Source organism: Lepisma saccharinum, chromosome 2, assembly GCF_977018435.1.
Source record: "Lepisma saccharinum chromosome 2, izLepSacc3.1, whole genome shotgun sequence".
In the NCBI taxonomy this organism is placed as follows: Eukaryota; Metazoa; Arthropoda; class Insecta; order Zygentoma; family Lepismatidae; genus Lepisma; species Lepisma saccharinum.
The window spans coordinates 74,128,087-74,153,737 of NC_139230.1; the positions used below are offsets into that span (position 1 = coordinate 74,128,087).

At 36.3% G+C, this 25,651-nt stretch overlaps 1 protein-coding gene across 3 annotated transcripts in view; it reads right to left on the bottom strand.

The window, feature by feature from the left end:
• Nucleotides 1–25,651, bottom strand: part of LOC145984069 (uncharacterized) — a 192,609-nt gene that overhangs the window by 110,637 nt on the left and 56,321 nt on the right. For 2 of the 3 annotated variants that reach the window (XM_083117454.1, XM_083117455.1), the window contains exons 11-19: nt 22,853–22,986; nt 17,364–17,458; nt 13,512–13,640; nt 11,326–11,451; nt 10,162–10,287; nt 9,170–9,295; nt 8,703–8,835; nt 6,375–6,483; nt 3,154–3,284 (exon numbers count right to left, since the gene is read on the bottom strand). In XM_083117454.1, coding sequence (XP_082973580.1) covers nt 3,154–3,284; nt 6,375–6,483; nt 8,703–8,835; nt 9,170–9,295; nt 10,162–10,287; nt 11,326–11,451; nt 13,512–13,640; nt 17,364–17,458; nt 22,853–22,986 — 1,109 coding nt within the window. The remainder of the gene's footprint in view (nt 1–3,153; nt 3,285–6,374; nt 6,484–8,702; nt 8,836–9,169; nt 9,296–10,161; nt 10,288–11,325; nt 11,452–13,511; nt 13,641–17,363; nt 17,459–22,852; nt 22,987–25,651) is intronic. The other variant, XM_083117456.1, reaches the window with a different exon arrangement.

Consider the following 25,651-nt stretch of genomic DNA (forward strand, 5'->3'; position numbering starts at 1 on the left):
AACCACTCTGCTATGGGGATCTGTAGGTTAATTTTACATCTGTACTATATCGGTAATGGCAAAATTTCATATTGACAACACCATGGCATTGTGTTGATTTAAATGAATCTATACTCTACAGGATATTCATGTACAAGTTGGAATTTTCCTTATGAAAAGTTACAATGCTAAAATTTCATGGTGATTATTCTTAAAAAAGTGTGATGGTATTGCTCTGAAACATGCTGCTGGTTTGATGAACTCCACTGAAGACAGGCAGTTGAGAGGTACAAAGTTTAAAGGTCAACCAATTGAGAATGCTGTTGATTTACTCTCAAACAATTCACCTTATTTATATTTCATAGGGATGGACAAGTGACTTGGTGTGCTATCAGTATAAGTTGCTATACCCATATTTGCCCATCAGTAAATGGGATAGGTTAGGCTTAGTATTGGCATCAGGAGTCACTGCTGTAGTGTGTCTAACCTAACTTCAAAATGGAAATAATATTACAACTAGAGGAGATATCCACATCACTTAATTTGTACCCATTATTGTACTTGCACTACGTTCATCACCTTGGATCTAGAGGAAGGATATCTGGCTTTGTAAATGGTACTTTATTAGCTAGTAAAAAGAAAAAGGTAATATGTGTGCCCCTGATCAGCTACGCATTTTTCAAATGCTAATGTGTAGAAATAATCTGTGGTCAACTCAGTTTCTTTAAAAGATGTTTAAAAAATACCTTATTAATAATATCATATATGTAAAATTCTTCCAACTGATTTCTTACTAAACAGTAATGTAAAGGATTTCAGTATTTTGCAAAAATGCAAGAAAATTGTAAATCATTGAAAAAGTTCTGCAACTATGAGGATGTATGAACAACTATTGTGTTGTATTGAAAGAAATGAAAACAAATTCACTGTATATTTACGTTCTTCTTAAACCACTCTTTGTAGATGCTATAATTTTGCAAATTCACTGCATAAAAGGGAAAAACTCTGTAAACTTCGGGGGGACACTCTCCTGGTTGCTGAAAGGCTGGTGATTCAGGGGATCTCTGGGAAACACGTTAGCTGCACTCTTCTGGGCAGTTTTGGTGTACACAAACATGGGTATCTCAAACCCAGATTCTGAAACATGTGCTTCTCCGCATCACCAAAAGACCAGGGTTTCGAAACTGCAGTATAACTAATAGGTTTCGGCCTACAAGTTATATCAAGTGAATAGTCTGCTTTAAACATTATATATTTTGTAGAAAGCTTGAATAAAGATCTAACGAAGAGATGATAATAATATTCTATTTGAAGTAACTCTAGGTATAAACAAACAAATCCTACACCACAGACCACAAAGGGGATTGATCCTACAAACCCACTGATGCCCTTCGAGAAGTCTGATAAGAGGTTGTATATGGACTAACCTAAAGCACCAATGACAGCACGTGCATGTCACATGCATATTTCATTGTGTCATGAAGTGATGTGAAAGTAGGGACCCACATTTCATTGACCTCTGCCAGATTTGAAGGTCATGTGATCAGCACAATCCTCCAGCCATCTTTACCTCCCATGTACGCAATTATTTGAAGCTGGGTGAACCCTAGAACTGCTTTATGCAGGGACAAGGTCAGATACATTCCAACATTAGATCACTCACTTTTGTAGTTAAAAGTCCTATTGACTAGACCACCTCATTTACTTCTACTACCTATGTAGTAGAAGTAAATTTAATGAATAATTCCTTATATTTTCGCAAACAAATATTAAACTGTACAATCTTTATAAATGCAAGTTGCTGGTAATTTATCTATATATATAAAAATGGATGTATGTAGGTATGTGTGTATGTGTGTTTGTTCAGCAATAACTCTTGAATGCCTGGCGCAATTTCAACCAAACTTGGTATACATATCACTTGCAATCTCGAAATAAATACTGTGGGGTAAGACACACCTGGCACGCCTAGGGGTGGGGGTGGGAAGGGGACATAAAATAGCATTCTGTTGCATGGCATTTTCACGTCTTATCCTGCAAGTTATGCTTCCTGCAACACAGCATGGCAAAATTGGTTGCCTACACAGAAGGTGCGATATTGCTATCCTCGAGCAATTTCAACACATATCACTTGCAATCTGGAAAGAAATACTGTGGGGGTAAGAAACCCCTGGCACCCCTAGGGTTGGGGGTGAGAAGGGGGTGACATGTAAAAATAATCGAAGACAACAGATATTAGTGTGGAATCAATAGTTTTCGGGGTCACTAAGATGAATAGTGACACTCCCAATGCTGTGCAACTCCAAGTTAATTTTACACTATAGTTACAATTCATTATTTTCCTGTCTCATAGAAGATTGGGATAAATAAATACTCGGGCAATGCTGGGCAATCAGCTAGTTGCTTATAAATGTGATTGATAAATGTATCAGCAATTTAAGTTATAATCTAAAATACTATGAATATGTGGACCCAGGTTTACCATAACAAACTGTTCTGAGAAGCGATGGATATATTTCTGAAGCAACAAAAAATAACCAAGAAATCATGAAAAAGTGCTATGCAAGATAATTTAGGAAGATGAAAAGTACTATTTTACTTTACTAATGAAAAGTAATCCACTATTAATATCACAATCTAAAATGTGACAGCTTCTGCATTAAATCATGACGATTGAATGAGTACAAGCTGTAAAACAATGCAAACAATTTCCGGGACATCCAATATAGCATACATCTGCAACTCTTATCAGAAAGAAAGGAAAAAAGAAAGAAAAAAAACATATGTTCCTCACTGATTTGGGCAATCTGTATGAGAACACATTATCTTATGTGATGACAACCTGCTCAAAACACAATTCACTAGACTTTGTTCCTTTTACTCCTTATATCATCAAATATTTAACACTTTCCCTACCACAATCACATGTACTTCATGTAGTTGAACTATGTTCTCTTCATCATGACTGCAAATAGGCATTTCATTTCTTGCTCTATTAATCTGTTAATAGTTTATGATCTATCAAAAATCACACACAGAGCATGTGACTTCGGATTCTGAATGGAAACTTTGACTGCAGAGCAATGAATAAAACATTACCAAACATGAATGTCACTCATAAATATCCAGAACTAACATATTTTCAGTAAACAACTAATTTCATTTGCAACTTACCAGGTAATTTGTTTGGTGTCTTCCACCAAGTCTTCTTTCGAGCACCACCCACTTCTGTACTTGGGGTCTTTGGAGTAAAAGTGTTGTCAGTAGATGACGACTGCTTTCTTCCTGGTGAACCTGCACTGCAGCTGTGGTGATAACAAAAGAAAAGTAAATGAGATTATTTCATCACTGCTATCCTTCTGACTAGAATTCAAACATTGTTTTTGTTGTAAAGCACCAATTGTAGCAACACTAGACTTCCCATACTGCTATAAGCCTCACCGATGGCACAGTGGTATTGTCGTCGCCTTGTAATCAAGGGCCTGTGTCACAGTGCACACACATAGTGGTTTGGATCCCACTTTAAACTGTCCAGTCCCTATTAGCCACACTGTACACAAAGTGGACCTAAAACACCATCTCAATCAATCAAATCAAATCAAATATTTAGAACATAAAATGACTCATTTCTTTAATGATGAAAGTTCCATACACTAACAATTAATTAGGAGTTTTCTTTAGGATAAGAACTTAGCTATTTAAGGAATATAAATAATGAGTTCTAAGTGGAAGATACAGGAGTGGAATTTCACATGTCAATCAAGCTGTTCATGAAACTTCATGTTCACCTTTACTCATAAAACCCTATTTCAATGTATGAATATACACTTGTAGTAATAGAGAAATTCCTTGCTACTCACAGAATTTTCCATGATCTATTTATTTACTATAACTAAACCAGCAAATGGATTCCAAGCTGGGTAACTACAAAACTTAAGTATGGCAGCTATTCATTTTCAGTTAACATTACTCTTTCATTATATTCACATTACTAATTACTACAGGCATGCATGTGCATTTCGTTTCTGACGAAAACATGAAATTTGAAATAACACAGTGCAATGTTAACTTTTCATGTTTCTGAAAGGTGTGAGGTGCATTTTCCTACCTTTAGACTCTTAACCCTGAGATGCCGAGGCTGATTTTCTAGGCATTTGCACTAACGCCGAGTGTGTTTTCAGCAAGAAATTTGAAGCTTTGCATGCTTCTAAATGAAATTTTATATTTTCAGGACTAAGAACGTTAGAGGTACAAATTATACCTCGTTTTGTTCAGTATATTTTGGGCTATAAACCTGATGGAAAAAAAAATCCGTGATCAGTTAGAAGAAAAAAGGGAAAGTAACTATTTTCTTACATGAAATTTGAAATTCATCGGACTCCCATGGAGGCTATACCAGGATGTCAATCTCCAAAAAGTATCCGCATATGCCTGGTATGTTTGCCATTGATGTGGAAAAAATTACGCACATATTGCTAATACTTCCGGAGAAAAAAAAATCAATGCACTAATGCAGAGCGTGTTTTCAGCAGGAAATTTGAAATTATGCATGCCTCTAAATAAAATTTTATATTTCTGGAACTAAGAACGTTAGAGGTACAAATGATACCTCGTTTTGTTCAGTATATTTTTGGCTATAATCCTGATGGAAAAAATTCTTAATCAGTTAGAAAAAGAAGAAAAAGGGAAATAACTATTTTTTAACACAATATTTGAAATTCATTGAACCCCCACACAGGCTATACCAGGACGTGAATCTCCAAAAGGTACTGGCATAATGTCTGGCATGTTTGCCATTGATGTGGAAAAATTTATGCATTTATTTGTAACACTTTCAGAGAAAGAATATTTTTCTATATAGAGCAAAAAAAAAATCACAAATTTTCAGATATCAGGCTACCCCCCCCCCCCCAATAGTAACAATGAAATTAAACTTTACTAATTGTTAATTACATACCTGTAGACTCATGCAGAACTCAAATAACGTATTTCCGATCATTATCCATATGTTAAAAAAGTAACATACTACAAGAAAATACAAAAAAAAAAAAGCTGCTTGTGACACCAGTGTCGCAAGCCATCCTTAAGGGAAATACCTCCTGTGACACCCATGTCACAGCCCATCCTTTAAGGGTTAAACACGAAATTTAGTGTTTATTTACTGACATGACACATCCTGAGAGTTATGCAATTGATGGAAAATTGATTGAATCTGATGTAAATATTTGAGAAGCAAAAATGTACCCCTTTACACAGGAATAAATTTAAAACTTTGGTAACTACATAAATCTGCTATTAAAAGGAATAAGTTTATTTTGTGTAATAAGTACAGTTATTAAATCAAATTTAGTATTAGACAATGTTAAAACCAAAATGTCATTTATATACCAATTTTGATCTTATTTTTCACTGAAATTTAAAATTTTATTTATCACTTTGAACCTGAAAATGACTCTGTTTTTGTATCAAAATTATGCTTTTTTAATTACCAAAAATATGTTCCTATACTAATTACTAATGTGATATTAGTATATAAAACATTAAAAAATTAAGAGTTGTGTCTTCAAAAGTAAAATAGTTCATTCTTTGAATGAACTTAGGTTTTTCCACAATTTCCATATTTGGTTACATGTGTAATATGTGATTTTCAATGAAAGATGAAATGTCAATTTTTGATGTTTTTGCTAGGTGTAAGGTTCATTTTGTAGTATATTTTTTCATTAAATCATGCAAATTGAACTGAAAATTCACAAATAAATTTTTAAACACAATATTTTAGATTTTATTGACTGACCCACCATATTACAAAATCTGAATTATGCAAAAATCACAGAAAATAGATTAATTCTGATGTAAAAATTTAAGAAGCAAAAATGAACTCATTTACAACAGAGTTATTTCTATAATTACAACGATCTGCTATTAGCAAAAAAATGTGTAAGTACAGTTTCAGTTTCAGAGTCAAATTTAGGGTTGTATTCACAATTTCAACACCAAAAAGTTGTATTACATGCTTCTTTTGATCAAAATATGCTCAGTTTTTGTTCCAAAATATTGATGTTATATTCACAAAAAAAGTAGTCCTATTATTGCAAAAAAAAAAAAAAATGACTATCCAAAACTTACATCTTCAAAAGTAATAAACAAAGTAATAGGGATGGCAACCATATCTTCATTTGAGATGTTAATCATCTTCATTTCAGAGGGAACTTCTAGATAGAAACTTACTAGAAGGGATTAGATTATTTTTTTGGATAACAGGGGATTGATACAATTCTGTAAAAGACAGTTGGGAAATGCTTGCCAAAGACCTAGGTTTAAAGCTTGTGCAGATTTCCCAATTTGATTTTCAATGGTGTAGCATGCAATTTTCCATGTAAAAGAAATGTTATTACCTGGCCTCTTGGTTGTAGAAATGACTTCTGCCGATCTCAGTGTTTTCATCATTTTTGTAAGACTTTCTGATGTTACGGTTCTTGTTTGTAAAGATTCTTGAAGATTTCACTGTAATGTAATGAAAATTTTCAAATAAAATAGTTGATGTAATATGCAAAACAGTACCAAAAATCATTGTCCACTACTCTCAACTAAATAATGTGGTGCAAAATTATGGATGAGAATACATTTTTTGACCAACATGAAATACACATGTTGCACTACAAAACATAATTTATTCATTCATTGTTTTGGAGAAATTGCAGCCAAATTGTTTTGTTACAAATACACAAGAAATACCTTAAAAGGAGTTACACTAGTGATAGTACAGTGAGACAAAAATTAACAGAGAAAATTTTCAAACAACTTTTATCGAATTAGTTATTTGATTATTTTTATTCAAAGAACTCATAACAACTTTTATCAGCATGTAATAAAAAAAATACATTTTATTTTCCACTTTCTGTTTCAATCTGATTAGCAAATACTTATATATACGTGGGCTGTAAATTTAAAAGTGGCAACACTGTCAGTAAAAGGTAAAACACTGTGTAATGTGATATCAGGCATTGAGCATTGTCAATAGGGGCCCATGTTGATGTGTGGAGTACCAAAAGTGGTCCCTGCAGTGAGTGCTGTTGCATATCTACGACGTTGAAATGAACACCATTTTGTGTATTGCCCTAAAACATGTTTACAAAGGTAGAACAGTGATCCTGGATTGCTTAAAATCAAGTGGCCTGTGTCAAAAATGCTTGAGAATGTCATCAAGACTTTCCTGAAGCACGTAGCAACAACACCTAGCCGTATCTGATGGTTGCAATATCGGGAACTCAGCATGATGCAATTTTCTCATGTTCAGGTTGTTCTCCCTGATAAATCCCAACCTTCTCATGAAATGCACTCACCCATTTTGCAAAGTTAATAACATCAAGTCATGTTGCAAAGATTTCCACATGTTTTGTTGAATGGAATGGCAGACAATGGCACCTCTGTCACATTCTTAAATTGTGTTCAAACTCTATGGAAAACATCATTTAACAACTAAGATTAGGTAACAGTGTGCTTGTTCTCTGATCATAAGGAAGAGCGTTTGACCGATTTCTACTTCAGGGGCACGTAGGAAGTTTTCCTCCTTGCTGCAAGTTAAGAGAGGTGTGAAGGAGGAAACTTGTGTCCCTAACCTACAATCAGCCATTCCTCTTCTCTCTCTCCTCTTACATGTGAGGACTATCAGGGTCACTTGAGGAATGAACTGCCACCAAACATTGAAGATGGAAGAAAGAAAAGTCGCCAGTCCAACAGAGCTATTTTCTGATAAATAGTCGGGAAACAAGAGTTTTGGTAAACATAAGTTGAGTTAAATGTTCTATTATTTAACATGGTCTCTTGCCAGGATATTGATGGCTGAATGAATTAAGCAGCAAACATAATAATCATGATATTCAAATTGGGGTTCTACAATATGAAGTACAAGTTGAAGATGTCACCTTTATCTTACCAAGCAAAGGAAATGTTTTTTTTCCCCCCAATCCTCTTATGTTTTTTTTTTTTTTTTTGATTTGAAGCATCCAATTATAATTAGACATATTAAGTAGATATATACAAAAAAAAACAACATCTGCTGAAATGGTCATTTGAGATCATTTTGCTTATTTGTAGTAGAAATGTGCAGAATCATTTGCATTGATTCAGTATCTTGGTTTAGTTTCTTTCTACTTCCTCATGCCATTTGTGGAGATCTAAGATAAAATGCACATGGATTTGCACAGAAATACTGAGAGAACTGCCTTCCTATGTCCACACTTCCTCCCGAAGTTTTATCGTCAAGAGGGACTGAGAACAGCCCTAAATTATCTACTACATGTTGAGTTTATTGCCTTCAGAGTGTAATTCTAATCTGGTCTTGCCTTCAGAGTGTAATACTAATCTGGTCTATCTCTACAAATTTTTACAGCTGCTGTAGCTTCCTTACAGCCTTATGCAGTGAGTAGAATAAATATTTGTTAAAAACAATAAAAAACACTTTAGGAGTTCTTCCAAGTCAATTGATTCCATCTCTGAATCATCATCAGGGCTGGTTAAGAGATGGCAAAAGTGAAGTGGTTGAAGTTCCGCTGGTGCTACTTGCAGTGTTTCTTTTTTATTGTTTTTAACAAATATGTTGCCGGCATGTGACGTAAGAAGTTTTTTACTTTCACAGAATAAATATATTGCTTACATAATTCAGTTTAAAGAAAATTTTAAAACACAAGGGTAAACATGAAATGTATGGCAAAAACACTTACAGTAATCATTTGCTGTATGGGGTGTATTTAAGATCCTTTCTGGGTTAGAAGAAATATATCTGGGAGTATGACTGTTGCCAAAATTAGTCTTATTATTAGCATTATTCAGTTCAATCACCCGTTTCTGGTGACCCTGTAAATTAGGAAAAAGAGCATTACTTAATATCACAATGAAAGCAAGCATGTATCACTAAATACTATAATGGTACTTGTACACTTTTCTTAAAACTTTACCCTTGAAAAGGCACTCAACATTCATATAAACATAAATGGAATGTAGGAATTGGAAATAATGCTTTCTGAAATCATTGCATCAAATTTTGATGTGCGTTCTGCTATAGGCAAGTTCATAGGCTGAACAACAAATCTGAAGTGCACAGGTACAGACCATCTGATAAGAAACAGCATAAGAATGGATTATCAAATTATGTTGTTATTTATAATGAAATAAACAAATTTCGACTTACCTGTGGTATTTTTGGACTACTATTGTCTGATAATTTTTTTACATTGCCCAAATTTCTCCCCTCGATGCTTCGGGCTATTCGATCTTCAGTATCACTGGGTGAACTGGAAGATGGATCCTTATTTATCTGTAAAAAAAAAAATATTAAATGTTTCCATGAATAATGCTGTAATGACAACTGTTCACAAATCAGTGTCCACCTGCATTTAGGCCATGTGCTGTAGAAGATGATGAATTGGCAGACAGCAAAGTATTCAAGGGAATGGAAAGACAAAGTGGATGCTTTGAAATTGAAATCACTTGAAAATCTTTTGAGTCTAGGCTCATCTTGTTTGTGATAGCATTCTGATGGCTATGTTGAAAATCACATGTGCAAGAGTACAAATTTCAAGCAATTGTTTTGTTAGCCAGGAGTTTAATCCTTGGTCCCAATCTATACACATAGAGGCATATCCAATTGGTGATTCCCTAAGTTTTTACTTTTTCTTGATAAATAAGGCATAGCATTAACAGAATATAGTGCAAGGGGCAAAACAATTATGCAGTATCTGTGATAAACTTGAGTAAAATAAAGCTCGACCAGGTGTTCGATAAAACTGCAAGCATCAAAGGAACTCAAACAATGAAAGTAAAATGGTATTCACTAATCACAATGACGTAACAATGTTAATGTGAGAAGTGCTTCTAAAGGGGAGGAAACCAATATTACTTGAATCATCAAATGAAGTGTGCCTCCAAGATTTTGCGAGCTGTTTTAATAAGCAGAATATTCATACTAATATAATACATTACCTAAATGAAACAATGAATTGGGGCTTAATACAGAAGCAGACCCCTGTGTATTCTATCTAACCTTTTTGGTGTTTTAAACATAAAGAATGCCATAGTACATATGTACAGACCATCTAATTAACAACCAGCATAGAAATGGAATATTAGATTATGCGGAAATAATAATAATAATAATAATAATATGCATACATTTCAACTTACCTGTGGAATTTCTGGACTACTATTGTCTGACAATATCTTTACATTGTTCAAATTTTCCCCCTCTACAGTTTTGCCCATTCTACCTTCAGAATCACCTGGTGAACTGGAAGCTGGAACTTTATTTATCTGTAAAAATAAAAATAATGAAATGGAAATCACTTGGGAGATTTCTTGAGTCTAGACACATCTTGTTTGCAGTAGGATCCAGATGATGGGGTTGTAGAAATCAGTCACGAAAGGTTGTAAGTTGAGAGAAAATATTTTAATATCCAATAGCTTAATCCTTGGTTTAAAAATATGAACCAGCTACGATGCTGAGGGTCCTGGGTGCAAATCATGCCCTCGGCATACATGTTTCTTTCTGAGTGGCCTGTCATGAATTCCACCATCCTCATCTTCATGATTAGCCAAAAGTGGCAGAAAAGCAAAGTAAAATAACCCAAATGAATCAATCAACCTAGGCACCACAGAAGAATATCCAAATCGGTGATTCTCTATTATTAAGTAAACTTGTAATAATAAAATGCAAATATAAAGCAGTTAACAAAAATTATTATACTTCCACTTCTATAAAATTGCCCTTCAAAATTGTGCTATTTAGAGAAAATCAGAATTTATTCATTGATTCATGGAATAGTATCTACATCCTATGAATCATATTTCTAAAAATAGCCCAAGATGTACAAATGCCTTTAAAGATATCTGAACATTGATGGTTCCCAAAAAATACAGAATCTCTGTGCAATATAACTCTAAATATGTAGCAAATTGCATTCATAGACCGTTAACAAAAACCGCTGTTATGAATGGGAGTTGGAATCAGATGATTATAATAGTTAGAAACACAAATATGACAATCCAAGGATGTTTGAAAATGCCTTAGAGGAGGAACACACAGTGCATATATTACAGGATCATACAGATTAAATATATGCATCTTGCAAATCAAGAGATTTAACAACAAAAGCCATGGTAATTGGAGAGGTGGATTCAGGGAAATCAGATATTGATAGAGCTCCCACTAACATCACTATGTTAGAGCAGCTGCATGTGTCTAAATGGGATGCATGGCAGTTTTCAAAGATGAAGTTGAAATAACCATCATAGGAATGGAGTATCATATTATGCAGACATTAATAATGATATACATAAATTTCAACTTACCGGTGGAATTTCTGGACTACTATTGTCTGATAATATTTTTACATTGCCCAAATTTTTTCCCTGTACATTGTTGGCAATTCCATGCTGGGCATCACTAGTTGAACTGGAAGATGGATCTTTCTTTATCTGTAAAAATATTTTTTTTTTAACCTTTTGAGTCCCAAGGCCATTTTCACAAGTAAGCCTCTCGGTCCCGAGCCGATTTTGAGCAAAATGCAGAGTTTCAATTAAATGAGTGTAGATCGGAGACTAATTGCCCTAGAGAGATGAGTGATATACCGTTGTACGCGGAATGAACCAGAGATTCAGACTATATGAAATTTATGCAAATTCGGCGTATATATGGAGGGGGAAAGGGGGGGAAATCCCCTGAAAATACTTTTTTTTTAAAGAAATGGGGTTTCGCCCCCCCCCCCCCGCCCCCCCGAAAAAAAGGATTTGAAAAGTTCAAAATGCACATAGAAATTATCGCTGGCATGTAAGGAACACAAAAATATTTGCATTATTATCATATGACCAATGTAACTTGAGTTGTACATCCCAAAAAGGAATGGTCGGCACGCTACTGATTCAAGCTTCAAAATGCAGCGGTACCTTGAAATGACTTTAGCTCAGAGACTATTTTCCCTGGAGATATGAACTATATACCGTTGTACGCAGAATGAATCACAGATTCAGATGATATGTAATTTATGCACCTGTGGCGTATATATGGAGGGGGAAAGGGGGGAAATCCCCTGAAAATACTTTTTTTTTAAAAAATGAGGTTTCGCCCCCATAAAAACACAAATCTGTACCTTCAGATGCTAATGATATTTGAAGCAGAGTTTCATCATGGTGTAGATTTTAGCATACACTCTTGCCAAGATTTCACTCCATGTTTTCTAACGATATGATCAATGCGAGTGCTTTGAAAGCATGCAACTCAAACCAAGCTACCAGAGAATCTCGTACATATACAAGAACAAGGGAACAAATATTCCATGGAGGTTGCAAAAGAAAAAAAAGGTAAGTCTCATATTTAATTCATTGTTGCTTAATATTATCCATCAAAAGCAAAATGTTTGCAATGTACAAGACATACAAAATGTACAATTTATTTATATATTGAGGATGTAATTTCTGTAAAAATATGGCTTGAACCTATCTGATTTTACATACATGCCTTCTTCCATTTCAAACAAAGTTGATAATTCTTTGTACGAATAAATGTAAAATATATTTTATGCAAAAATTACGAAGGAATAAAAAAATACAAGGGAAAAGTTACATACTAGAACAAGAGTCTAACCTACAGGATGGGTGGAAAGTACTCTCCATTGAAAAATGCCTATAAGTTTTGTAAATAGTGCTGCACTTGCATGAAACAAAACATATTGTGATTTTTGAAGTGGTGGAATTTAATTTCTAATTTGTGTTTTCTCCTCACAATGACAAGAGCAGCCCATAATGGCCCTATGTCTGACACTGCGTGAGTGTGTCCAGCTGGCATCTCAATATGAAGTGTAGCAGTCTGTGGTACAGGTGCAGAGATGGTGGCAGTGTTTTCACGGAGCCCGTGCTTCAGTGGATGCCACGAACATCAGAAACTGTCCTTCCAAGCCGATGACTATGGGATCTGTGGTAGATACTTGCAGACGTGGTCATTCCTCCATGTCCAGATTGGAGGAAAATGTGCAGCTGGTGCAGAATACCCGTATGTTTGTTAGAAGTCCTGCAGTCATCAGCTTGGAATGGTAGTTTCTGATGGTCTTGGCATCCACTGAAGCATGACGTCAATGAACACCTCACCACCATCTCTGCACTTGTACCACGGACTGTCACACATCGTAATGGGATGCCAGCTGGGCACACTCACACAGTGTTAGACATAGGACCACTATGGGCTGCTCTTGTCATCGTAAGAAGAAAACACAAAGTAGCAATAAATTCTACCACTTCAAGGATCACAATATGTTTTGCTTCATGCAAATGAGATTCTATTTACAAAAGTTATAAGCATTTTTCAATAGGGAGTTACTTTCCACCCACCCTGTATAGGCACAGGTACACAACAACGAAGTTCATAAACTGCAAAACAAAATGCCACAGTACACAGGTACATCTCATTGAATAAACACCAAGCACATGAGTAGAATATCAGACTACGCAGGTAGTAATAATGAAATATATAAATTTCAACTTACCTGTGGAATTCCTGGACTACTATTGTCTGATATTATTCTTACATTGCCCAAATATTCTCCCCGTCCTCTTATGGCAATTCTACGTTCAGCATCACCAGGTGAACCGCGCAATGGATCATCTTTATTCATCTGTAAAAATAAAAATAATGAATATTTCTATGAAAATTGCAGTAATTGCAACTGTTGAGATACACTCAGTGAATTCACCTGCATTTAGGCCATGTGCTGTAGAACATCATAAATTGATAGACAGCAATCTCTTGAAGAGATTAAAAATGACAAAACCTATGCTTTGAAATGGAAATCACTTGGAAATCTCTGGAGTCTTAACTCCATCTTGTTTGCAGTAGGGTCCAGATTGTTAGGTTGTAGGTTATGGATGGCTATGAGTTTGGAGAAAATGTTTATTATTCAATAGCTTAAACCTTGGTTTAAACACATGAACAGCTACAATGACGAGGGTCCCAGTTTTCAGTCATACCCTAGGCATGTGTCTTCCTTGTGAGTGCCCTTTCATGAATTCCATTGTACCATCACTCATCCTCATCTTCGTGAATAGCCAGAAGTGGCAGAAAAATGAAGTAAAATAACCAAAATGAATCAATCAATCTAGGCACCAGAGACATATCCAAATCAGTGATTCTCTAATTTTAAGGAAATTTGTAATTATAAAATACCGTATAATGCATTTAACAAAGATTATTAAACTTCCCCTCCTTGAAAATTGCCCTTTGATGTTGCACTACAAGGTGTACAACTTTGCTTCTGCAGTTTTCCGACAGGTGGCAACAACAGGAAGTAGCGGTTGAAAGAAGCAGATCGCAGACGTCACGCAGTTAGCTTGGACCTCTGTCAAGATAACCCCATTCAAACATTAGTCGAGTGGTGTGTGCATCGTGAAGTTGTTCGCAATTGAAAATGTCAGTGTACGAGCCAAATTCTCGCCATTTGCAGGAGGTTCTACTTTTTTGTTTCAATATGAAGAAAACTGCGGCTGAGGCTCATCGAATGCTCTCCACTACGTATGGTGAGGATGCTATAAGTGAGAGAACCTGTCGTGAGTGGTTTCAACGTTTCAAGAATGGTGACTTTAATGTCGAAGACCGGCATAGTGGTGGAAGACAAAGTTTTCGAAGATGCAGAATTGGAGACATTGCTGAGTCTGAAAGCCATGGGTATGATTCAGAAAGAAGGAACTTGGGTCCCGTATGAGCTGAAACCAAGAGACGTTGAACGGCGTTTGTGTGTTTGTGAACAGTTGCTTCAGAGGCAAAAACGGAAGGGATTTCTGCATCGGATTGTGACCAGGGACAAAAAATGGGTTCATTACGATAACCCAAAATGCAAAAAATCATGGGGATATCCCGGCCATGCTTCCACGTCGACGGCCAAACCGAATATTCATGGCTCCAAGATCATGCTCTGCATTTGGTGGGACCAGCTCGGCGTCATGTACTATGAGCTGTTAAAACCAAGTGAAACAATCACAGGTGCTTGTTATCGAATGCAATTAATGCGTTTGAGCTAAGCATTGAAGGACAAACGGCCGCAAAACAGCAAGAGGCACGACAAAGTGATTTTGCAGCATGACAACGCACGACCCCACGTTGCCAAAGTGGTGAAAACGTACTTGGAAACATTAAGATGGGACGTCCTACCCCACCCGCCTTATTCTCCAGACATCGCTCCTTCTGAGTATCACCTGTTTAGATCAATGGCCCATGAACTGGCTGACCAACACTTCTGATCTTATGAAGAAGTCAAAAAGTGGATCGATTCGTGGATCGCCTCCAAAGATGAACAATTTTTTAGAAGCGGCATTCATACGCTGCTCGAAAGATGGGAGAAAGTAGTGGGCAGCGATGGACAATACTTTGAATAATGCCTGGGTAAGCAATGTTTTTCATTACAGCGTCATATTTTTGGGGAAACACAGCGGAAGCAAAGTTGTACACCTTGTATTTAGAGAAAATCAGAATATACCAATCCATTTACAGGGCAGTATCCACATCCTATTCATCATGTCTCTAAATAAAGCTGTCAGGGCAAATTTACTGAAGTATTGTTTGGGCAGGTTGAAACAAAAACTTGATTCCATAAGTATCCTGTAACCAGGGTTTTGGAGCAAAGGCTAAAAGAAAAGTACTAAAGGACCACTCTGGAGTGACTCCAAAGTATTGCTTCTACTCCACTCCTCACTCTGGAGCAGAGCATGGCACAACAACACTCCGATCCAGAGCATCATACAGCAACATTCCAATCTGCAGTGCAGTGGTTAGGTTTCTTACATGCACACTCCGATCCAGAGCAGATCAATTATATTTTTTATGTGATCTCTCTGATACGGAGTGGAACATGAGACAACAGCACTCTGCTCTGGAGCAGAGTGGTTTTGATATGCATGCTCCGATCTGGAGAGATAGTAATGTTGTGTGTTGTAGGATTGCCTGTGAATGATAAAGTGATTTATTATGGTGCAGAAACTTGAACTTCATTGTTTCAGAAAATTACAAAGAATAATTATGCACTATGAGAAACAACAGAGTCACTTGCGAATATACAATGTATTTTGTTATCAAAATCTGTGCAGAAACTCGAAACATGTTATTCTAAGCAACTACAAAGCCTAATCCACCCCCCCCCCCCTGCTACATTGAACGAAATTTGGTATAAATGTCCTTGCAAATTGGAAATTTGTTGAAATTTGAAAAATTATCTAGGAAATATTTGACTTTTGGAATGTTTCAGTTTCAGAAACATACTTTGGAAAAGTAAATAAAGTTTCGATCTTACAAATACTTTTAGTTTTAAATTTAGATTTCGAAAATTGTATGTAATTGAGAAATCATGTCTTTCAATGTGTGGGAACTCACAACAGACATTCCTTTGACTTTCATATTGTTAAACATATTTTTCAATATATAAAAATTTCAATTTGAGAACATTTCGATTTCAAATTTCAACTTTGAAAATATTTAATGTTTAAAACTTTTCAACTTTGAAATACAAACTTTCTCAAACGTTTTCACTCGTGAAAGTATCATGTTTGACAAAAACACATTTTCATTTTCAGAAACAGTGAAAATAATTTCCTAAACTGGAAACATTTCTCATGTTAAGATTTGATTGTGAAATTTCTACTAAAAATCCTGTCAACTGCACTAACATTTTAGGTTGTAATAAATTATGATATTAAAAATAACATGAGGGTGAGAATTCATATTCTTTAATATCAGACATTCATTATGATGAAGAAATGACAAAATCGAACTTTGAAAATCGTGACATTAAGTTTTGAAGACACTTCCGTTTTCTGGTAAAGCTCTTTTGAGAAACAATTTTGATTTCAAGCGATTCACATTAAATCATTAATTTAACTTTCAAAATTTCTGACAACTTGGACACACATATTTGAGAAACATTTCGACTTTTGAAAAATTGGGTTAGGCAAAGAACATTTTCCCTTTTGGAAACAATGAAAAGGATGATCATTTTCGAATTTGAGAAAAAAAAATCTTTAAGAGAGACTCTTTTGAAGTTTACATTTTTGCTTAAAATAACCATTGAAATTAAAAATTACTCTTCAATATCCTATTTCAATTTTAAGAGAAAAATAACAAAACCCTACTCTCATATTCACAACTTACGACTTACAAATATATTTTCATTTCGTTAACAAGCCCTACCTTGACGAACAAATGTTGATTATGTAAACACAAATTTTGTCAATCTTGTCCAACATACTCTCTGCTCAAACATGATCATTTAGTGAGGTTGTAAAATATTATGTACATACACACAGTTCAAAATGAAACCAGAATATGAAATGCATATAAACTATAGTTACATTACCTTAACATGGCTTGCAGCACCAGTTGATGTTGCTGTATTTGGATTGAATCTCTGATCATACGTATGACCTTTATTGTCAGCAGTTGTACTTCTTCCTGTAAAAATAACCAAAAAATCAAGACCAAACCACTTGCACTCTCAGACACTATCACTATCTGGTAACACTGCCTACACTTTATTCTTAAAAGGAAATAAAATATTAAGGACAGAGCAGATTAGTCAGTACTTCACTGGTAAATTACTGATAATTATAATCATATCCATCTGACACATCTAAAAACAGCTTGTAGTAATTATTTTTATGAATAAAAACTAGGGCTGGGCAGATACCAATGCTTATGTATGTTTTATTTAAAGATCTATGTTTAAATTAAAAAATATTCTCGTATAAGACTGCAAGTTTGACACAACACTCAGTTTTGTGTGTGTGTGACCTTATCGGTTGTAAAACTTTATTGCTACACTAAAAGTGAACAAAAGATTAATTTTGAAAATGTGCTTTGGAATGGGATCATTATTCCTAAATAGTTTCATGCCATTGCTAACAGGACAAGAATTTGATTTAATTTTTGTTCTTTAGTATTGCTTTTCTGCCACTTTTGGCTAATCAGGGCAATGAGGATAAGTAATGACATGATGAAATTGATGAAGGAACACTCACAAAGAACACCTATGCCCAGGCTGGGATTCGAACCCAGGACCCTGGAATCGTAGCAAACTGTGCTAACCACTCTGCCACAGAGGTCGGCTGAAGAACAGAAATGTTAATCAGTGAGCATAAGTTGCAAAACGTGTTTATAACTAATCATCTTGTTTTCACGTAATAAAGTTTGACATAGTTAAAATAATGCTTTTGTAGCTGAGTAAAAAATCTGTAAATATAAACAATCATGCATGAACTGGGTATGCCACAGTAATCTTAGTTGTCTTTATGCTTAACTTTGCATGATCATCATTCAAGTTAGTGTAAAACCCCCTTCATCCAATGGATTTTCAAATATCGCACTTCATAAATTAACGGTGCTTTTCTTGACATGAAGTTCCCTTGAAAAGTATGTATTTCACAAAGAAAATAGCCTCGATACTAGATGCCAATTTTTCTTGCAAAAGAAGCTGGACATATTCTTGAAGTAGGGTCAATCACAAATAACATCCCAGAGTGGTTCACACAGCATGCTACAGCAACAGATGTCCCAGGTTCCAATCACTGTCTTGGCATGGGTATTTTTGCGAGTCCCTTCATCAATTTCATCGTATCATCACTCATCGTGATTAGCCAAAAGTGGCAGAAAGAGCAAAATAAAATAAAGAAATGAATCAAACAATGAAATAACATCCACATACCAGACTTAAAGCCGGAAGATATCAAGATCAAAAGGCAACCAATTAAGCTCTCAGCCTCAAGCTGGGCATGTGCATGAGCATTGTACCCATACTTTCACACGTGCACGTTGTTATCAATTTATATAATTTTCAATATTACTGTATCATACATCCGCATGTCTCCAAGTCCCAGTCAGTTTCAGTGAAGCCAAGCAAAGGCTATTTGCCTTGCCCCCATTTTGAGAGCCCACCAAAGGGGGTGGCTATATTTGTTCACTTTCTCTTCAGATACCCTTAGCCCTTTGTCCTCCCATCTCAAAATTTTCCATTTTTCCCTGCAACCTACTCCACGTCAGCAAATAGAAACTGAACCTTTTCAAATTCCAAACTGAACTGAGAATTTTATCAGGCAGTGAATTCAGTCAGTGTCAAGAAGAATCGGTGGTTAAGAAGTTGTGTAAAGAAGTCAGTGTCCATCAGTGCTCAGAGTATTGCACATAACATTTGAGTTATGATGAAGGAGATAGTTTTCGTCACAAGATAAACATACATGTTTTTACATATAAAAACATAACTAGTCAGTGTCCAGAAGTTAGGTGAGAAGGAAGTGTGTCTCCATGCCATCCACGAGCAGTGTTTGATCACTTTGTCGCCAAGAGCGAACAATGCAAACTTGTTAGAGGTTTGTTATGCGACTCAGAAGTTACATGATAGGTGTAAACTGTGACATGTGCTCCTGGGGCCTGATGCATATGTAGGAGTCGTAACTGGAGGGCTATGGGTTTGACACCACCAGGAAACAGCAGACTGTGTCGCGGTGCCAGTAGGAGAAGCTGGGCATTGGTAACCGAGTTCCCCTTTTGTGTTGCCCAACATCATGAACACTTGGCTAAGTGCCGCCAGGGGATGACCAGGTTCCCTCACGGATGATAATGGATGCAGTAGTGAACAGGACACCAGTGTAAGTGAACGAAATCAAAAGAAAGTGGTGAACTTGACATCTCATAATAAGCAAACATGTGTAGTGAATCTTCATGTAAATACATATCCACATAATTGCAGTTCAAAAATCAGAATTCCTTGATAATTTTGCATACAATCCCCTCCTTTTCCATCATTTCAATAATATTTTGAATTTGTTTATGTGCACCATGCAGGTACAAACCCTGGACAGCTTGGTCCCCAACCACTTTTTGTTTGGCTTCAACCAAGCGGCCCAGGGCGGAAAGAGCTGGCCTATACAGCCAGAGCATGCTCACCTATTTCACCCAAAACCGTAATGTTGTGACAGTTCATTATTTTTTTAATTGCAGAATTTGGTTGGTAATTCTAAATATACTTCAGTTGAAGCCAGTGCATAATTATCCATACACGGATGACTGATTCTCTGAGAATATAGTGGCAGTAATAGTTATTTAAAGCTATTGTATATGCAACCTAAAGGTACGCTTGGGCTAAATCAAACTTGCAGGTTGCATGTATATACGTTGTATTCCACACATCTTAGTTCCGCCATCTTGCAACTAGCAGAAGACTATGTTGACCACAGGAAGTGCGTGAATCCTTGCAGCCTGAAGTAGCAATTGCTACCTCGCAACATTCAGGTAGCACGTGCCTCCAGGGGCCTTGCTATAATGGTTTGCTCCAACGTTTCATAATTAAAACACATTGAGATACTTGATATTTGATAGTTTGTGGTTATGTTGGTGTTGGGTTACTGTGCCTTTTTATTCAATCTGTGTAATTTAGTTTACTGTGTATGGAAATTGTTCAGTGCCTGAAAATATATACATAGTTAACAAAGAAACATATTGTTATGAGTACCTGTGGTTCACAATTATAACACTTGACTATTCTTTTTTCACACGTGTTTAAAACACATTTATAATTGAAGGTATGCAGAAGATAAAGATTTGCTCCACACTTAACGTACTGCACAATGTCTTTAATATGTATTACTTTGTTTCAGTCATGATGAATGCAAAGTGACATTTCAGAAAACCAAGTAGCTAACACAGGAATAGAGTGGGGCCTCACAATCATGGATTAGTTGGACCATCTCGAACAGCTACATGCAAGATTGAGGAGTAACAAGTATGGGTAATTTTGGAAGTTAGTCAAGTGTTTACTTTATAACTAGAATGCCAGTCCTTCCTCCTATGATTAATAAAGCCATGTAGCTCAGTTGGTAGAGTATCTGGCTACCTTGTGGAAAATCTGGGTTCAAATCCGAAGGCAGGTGATCTGGGCCAGGAAATTTTCCAGTCATTTCCCGGTTTCTGTGTGCCCCTGAGGCCCACCCAGCTTTGCATCAATGGGTACCTGGGGTCAACCCTGGGGGGTACAGGTGGATCTCATCATTCCAACTATGAACGAGATCAAGAATATGTGGAGCTCTCCCACTACATTACCCCATATGTCTTCATGGCATTCGTACACATGCACAGGGGTACCTTTACCTTACCTTACCAACAATTATTCTTAGAAAATATATCTTCTTGGCATTATGTCTTAAATATCTTATTTGTAGAAAACAAGTTTTTTTCCCCCTGTAAACCCCATTAAAAAAAACTCTTTTATTTGTTTACAAAAAACAAGTCTTTCACACAGGGTATGTGATTCAGGATTCTGAAAATGAATACTTTGCAGAGCAACGAATAAAACATTACAACACCAAAATGAAAAAATATCCAGGTGATTTGTTTGGTGTCCTAAACTAGACCTCCTGTGCTCTCTGCATCATGGTTGCACATAACAGTCTCATTTTTAGCTCTTTCTTTCAGCCAGCACATGCTGATTACTATTTCTAACTAATGGAAGTATCCAGATATACATGTTGTTCTCAAAGTAAAGAATAGGGCTGAGCCGATACCACCATTTGCCAATACCGATACCTTAACCGATTCCAACCGATACCGATACTTGCATAATTCAAGTAAAATAACAAAGGCTAGTTACTGAGACACAAAGTGCTCATCACATAACATTAGTATTAATGATATCAAATACTCATAAATTATTCTCATATATCATTATATCACTTAAAATGTCCTGTGACATTTTATGTTAACTTCTTTCTACCCCCAGAGGATGCAAAAAGAAGAAGAAGTTTTTGAAATGTTGCAAGCAGTGTTAAAATTGGTGAACTATTATAAGTATCCCTGCATCATTTCTGATCCCCAATTTCATTATACATGTCTTTAAGGGGAGAGAAAGTTGGTGCAAAATAAAATTTATGTAGTGCATATAGCATACAGCTTGCACAAGGAATGCAGAACAAATACAAATGTAAACAACATTCTTATAGTTTCTTTAACCTGGAGAGGGAGGAAAACGACGGAAAAATATACACAAATACAGATCTGTATATTTAAAGCTCAATTGACAGTTCTGTATATGACCTGTTGTCTATTGCTCTAAGTCATTAAAAAAAAAAGTCACTGCAGTGTCGGCATCGGGCAGCAGTCACACAGAAGGGTAAGAGCACAAGAAGAAAATCCACAACCCTCCCTCCCACAGTGACATTCATGCCTTTCCCAGGAACTCCGGAATCAGCCCAGCATGATAATAATGCTGGTTTTGAAAACGTCATGTTCTTAACCTACGAGTTTGTGAACAAGAATTGGCAATAAATGTTTCTTTTATTTCCACCTAGCATTGACCACCCGGCAGTTACATGCTTTCAATGTCACATTTTGGTGCAGCGCTTTCACTTTAGCCCTGCCTTTGATCTTGTCATCTGCTTCCCAGAAGGGTGCATCATTTTCGGAAATCTACCTGGATTTCTTGAGTGGGACCCCAACTTGTCACAAGGAAGGGTGAACGAACCTTTGAAAAGGACAAATCTTTACAAATGAGTTGTTTCTTTTGGCCACTCTAGCCACTCAAAATTTTTGGTATTGGATGGTATCGGCGAAAAAAATTGAACCGATACTTTCCGATACCAATATTTTTGGTATCGACCGATACAGATACATCGGTATCTGCTCAGCCCTGGTAAAGACATTACGACTTTCACCTGTCAATAGTTACTGCTGTTTTAAAAATGGTCGACTGTCAACAGACTTTTACACAGGACATGTGACTTTGGATTCTGAATAAAACTTTACCACACATGAAGAAAACAAATTTCCAGAAATAATAATGTCCCATAAATTCCAACTTACCAGGTGATATGTTTGGAATCTTCCACCAGGTGCATCTCATCTGAGCATCACAGGCTTGTGTACTATGAGTCACTGGAGTCAAAGATTTGCCAGCAGATGATGGCTGCTCTCTTCTTGATGGGCCTCTACTGTACCTGTGGTGATGATAAAAATAAATTTAATTAAATGATTTCCCGATTATCATCATTCAGTGTAGAGTCCAAATATTTAGAACATATTTAAATTGCTAATTTCTTTTACAATGAAAATTATATCCAGGTTTCTTCTGGAACTTAGCTACTTAAGGTGATGAGGGACAATTTCCCCTAAGATTTCTCGCTGGTGCAGCTGCTGATCACTGTTGCCAACTTCGCTCTTTTGGAGCCAGATCTGGCTTTCGTGCACTCGTTTCACTGAACTGTGGCACCGCCCTCTGCCCCACTATGATACCACCACTGTATCCAGCCCATAAATACCAACTTTTGCCATGAGTGTACATTTTGCACGTGACGTGATATTCGTATAGCTATAGGCTGCGTCACCCATCTCTTCTTTCCTCCCCATGTATTTTTATATATAGCGCTGTGGCTAAGATGAAGATGACAATTTTGTTATCCGGGCACCCTTTATTTTCAATTTTATATTAACATCATTGGATTATTGAGATGGGTGATGCCGCCAAATCTAGGCGGTGAAAACTAAGAATAAATTGCCATCACTTTAAAGCTAACGGTAACAGCAGCACCCCCACCCCTCTGACAACTAAAATTACCCTAGGAGGCACTTTATGCAGCCTTTGTTAATCTAGGTCCTTGAAAGTCCTCTTTAGCTATATTAATGGTGAAATTTAGCTCTATTATGCACATCAGGTTTGGCAACACTGCCAGGATGGCTGTAGGAGGCAAGGAGAAATGGACTAGGCTTATGGGACCATTATTTTATTCATTCTCTCGGGAATATCAAACATCCGATGACATAGAAAAGTACATGGACGGGAAAAGGACACATTGAACTATGTCATAGTAGTAGGAAAAGTCGAAACTCCCATTTGATGAGCCGTAACATGAAGTTGAAGTTGGTCCCATAAGGAATACATGGGATGCGGTAAATACTAATTCATCATATTTTTCAAAAATCGTATAAGGCTTAATAATCAACTTAGGAACCCGCTTCCACTTGCCACATGGGGAGAAATTCATACTCTTCATTTCTGGCGGAGATCTTTCTAGTAGCATTGCTCATTCCGACGATATTGGAATAAATGCATGCCTGGTGCGTAATTGTCCCTCTTCGCCTTAAGGTATAAAACTGATGAATTCCATATGTCAATCAAGTTGTTCATAGAACATCATATTCATTCTTACTCATAAATCCATAATTTATTATGTGGTTGTATGCTTCAAGTAATAGAGAAATTCCTTGATAATCACAGAATTTTCCATCATCTAATTCGTTTACTAGAATTACAAATTCAAGTTCTGTGGCTTGAAAAATAAAATAGTTAGTTGTGGAAATAATGCATATCTCTATTTGGTTTTCATGTGGTAAACATTGAAACTGAAACATCGGTGATTATAGAAAACTCAGCAGGAGGGCTTGCCTGCACCACATGTTGGTCAGTGAAGCAGGTAGGGATGTGATGAAGCCAATTACTGATGTATGGAAATTGACATATCAGAATCTGTATCGGCATCGGTAAAAATCCGATATATAAACTGGTACCGATATTTTCTTCTTCCAGAAAGTTTTGTGTTACCCCACAAAGTAGCATCATTCTGGCAGTCATCGAGTGTGCACCTACTGTCACGCGGGAGTTGATTCTTCGGTATCATTTCCGAGAGGAATAATGGAAAATAACTTCACAAAAAAATTGCTTCCAATGCAATTTTTCACATTCTGTCAGAACATCTTGTGTCACTCAACAAAATGGCACCATTCTGGCGGTGATCAAGTCACAGAGAGGTGCATACTAGTCATCTGTTTTGTTTGTGCGGGGGAAAAAAAAAAACATTTTCAGAAATTATTTCTGCATCAGAAACTTGTCATGAACAGATGCTTCCGACTCCTGGTCACTGCATAAAACATACCATATTTACGCGTGTATAATGCGCGTGCGTGTATAATACGCACCCTCGTTTTTGATGGGGAAAAGCAACAAAAAAATATATATATCTCGTATATAATGCGCAGTACAATTCAGGTTCCAGAAATGGCTTTCTTAGTGTCGGACTAACATTTACGTATTTCATTTAAAATTAATCAGTAGATCATAAAAACGATCTTTTCCTTGCTTTCATAGGTGATGCATTCACCACGCGACCTTGAACTTCCAGATGTTGGGCTTTTCATAGGAGAGGAGGGAGCAAAGTTATCAACCACCTGTTCAAGGTCGCAGTGCGTGATGCTTACAATAAATGGATGACATCAAGGCAGCATGAACTCGCATCAAGCGGTAGGGTGAAACGTGCGTCGCTGCCGATTGTTTGTGAATGGGTTCGTGAGGCATGGAACTCCATCTCCCTTGAAATGATGATCAAAAGTTTTAAGGTAACGGGAATATCGAACAAGATGGATGGAAGTGAGGACATTTCAGACTGCTTGTATTAATAACTGGGAGTGAATGACGAAATTAAGTGTAAACGTTATTTATTTATTTACGTGAGTCAAGCCACAATAGCGCAGTAAATATACAGTAATTATTTCTATTTGATAAGTGTTGACGTAATTATTTTACCTTCATATTTGTTACAGTCAACTCTCGATACAACGACCTTTCATAGTTCCCAGGAAAAAGGTAGTTATTTCGAAGGAGTTGTTATT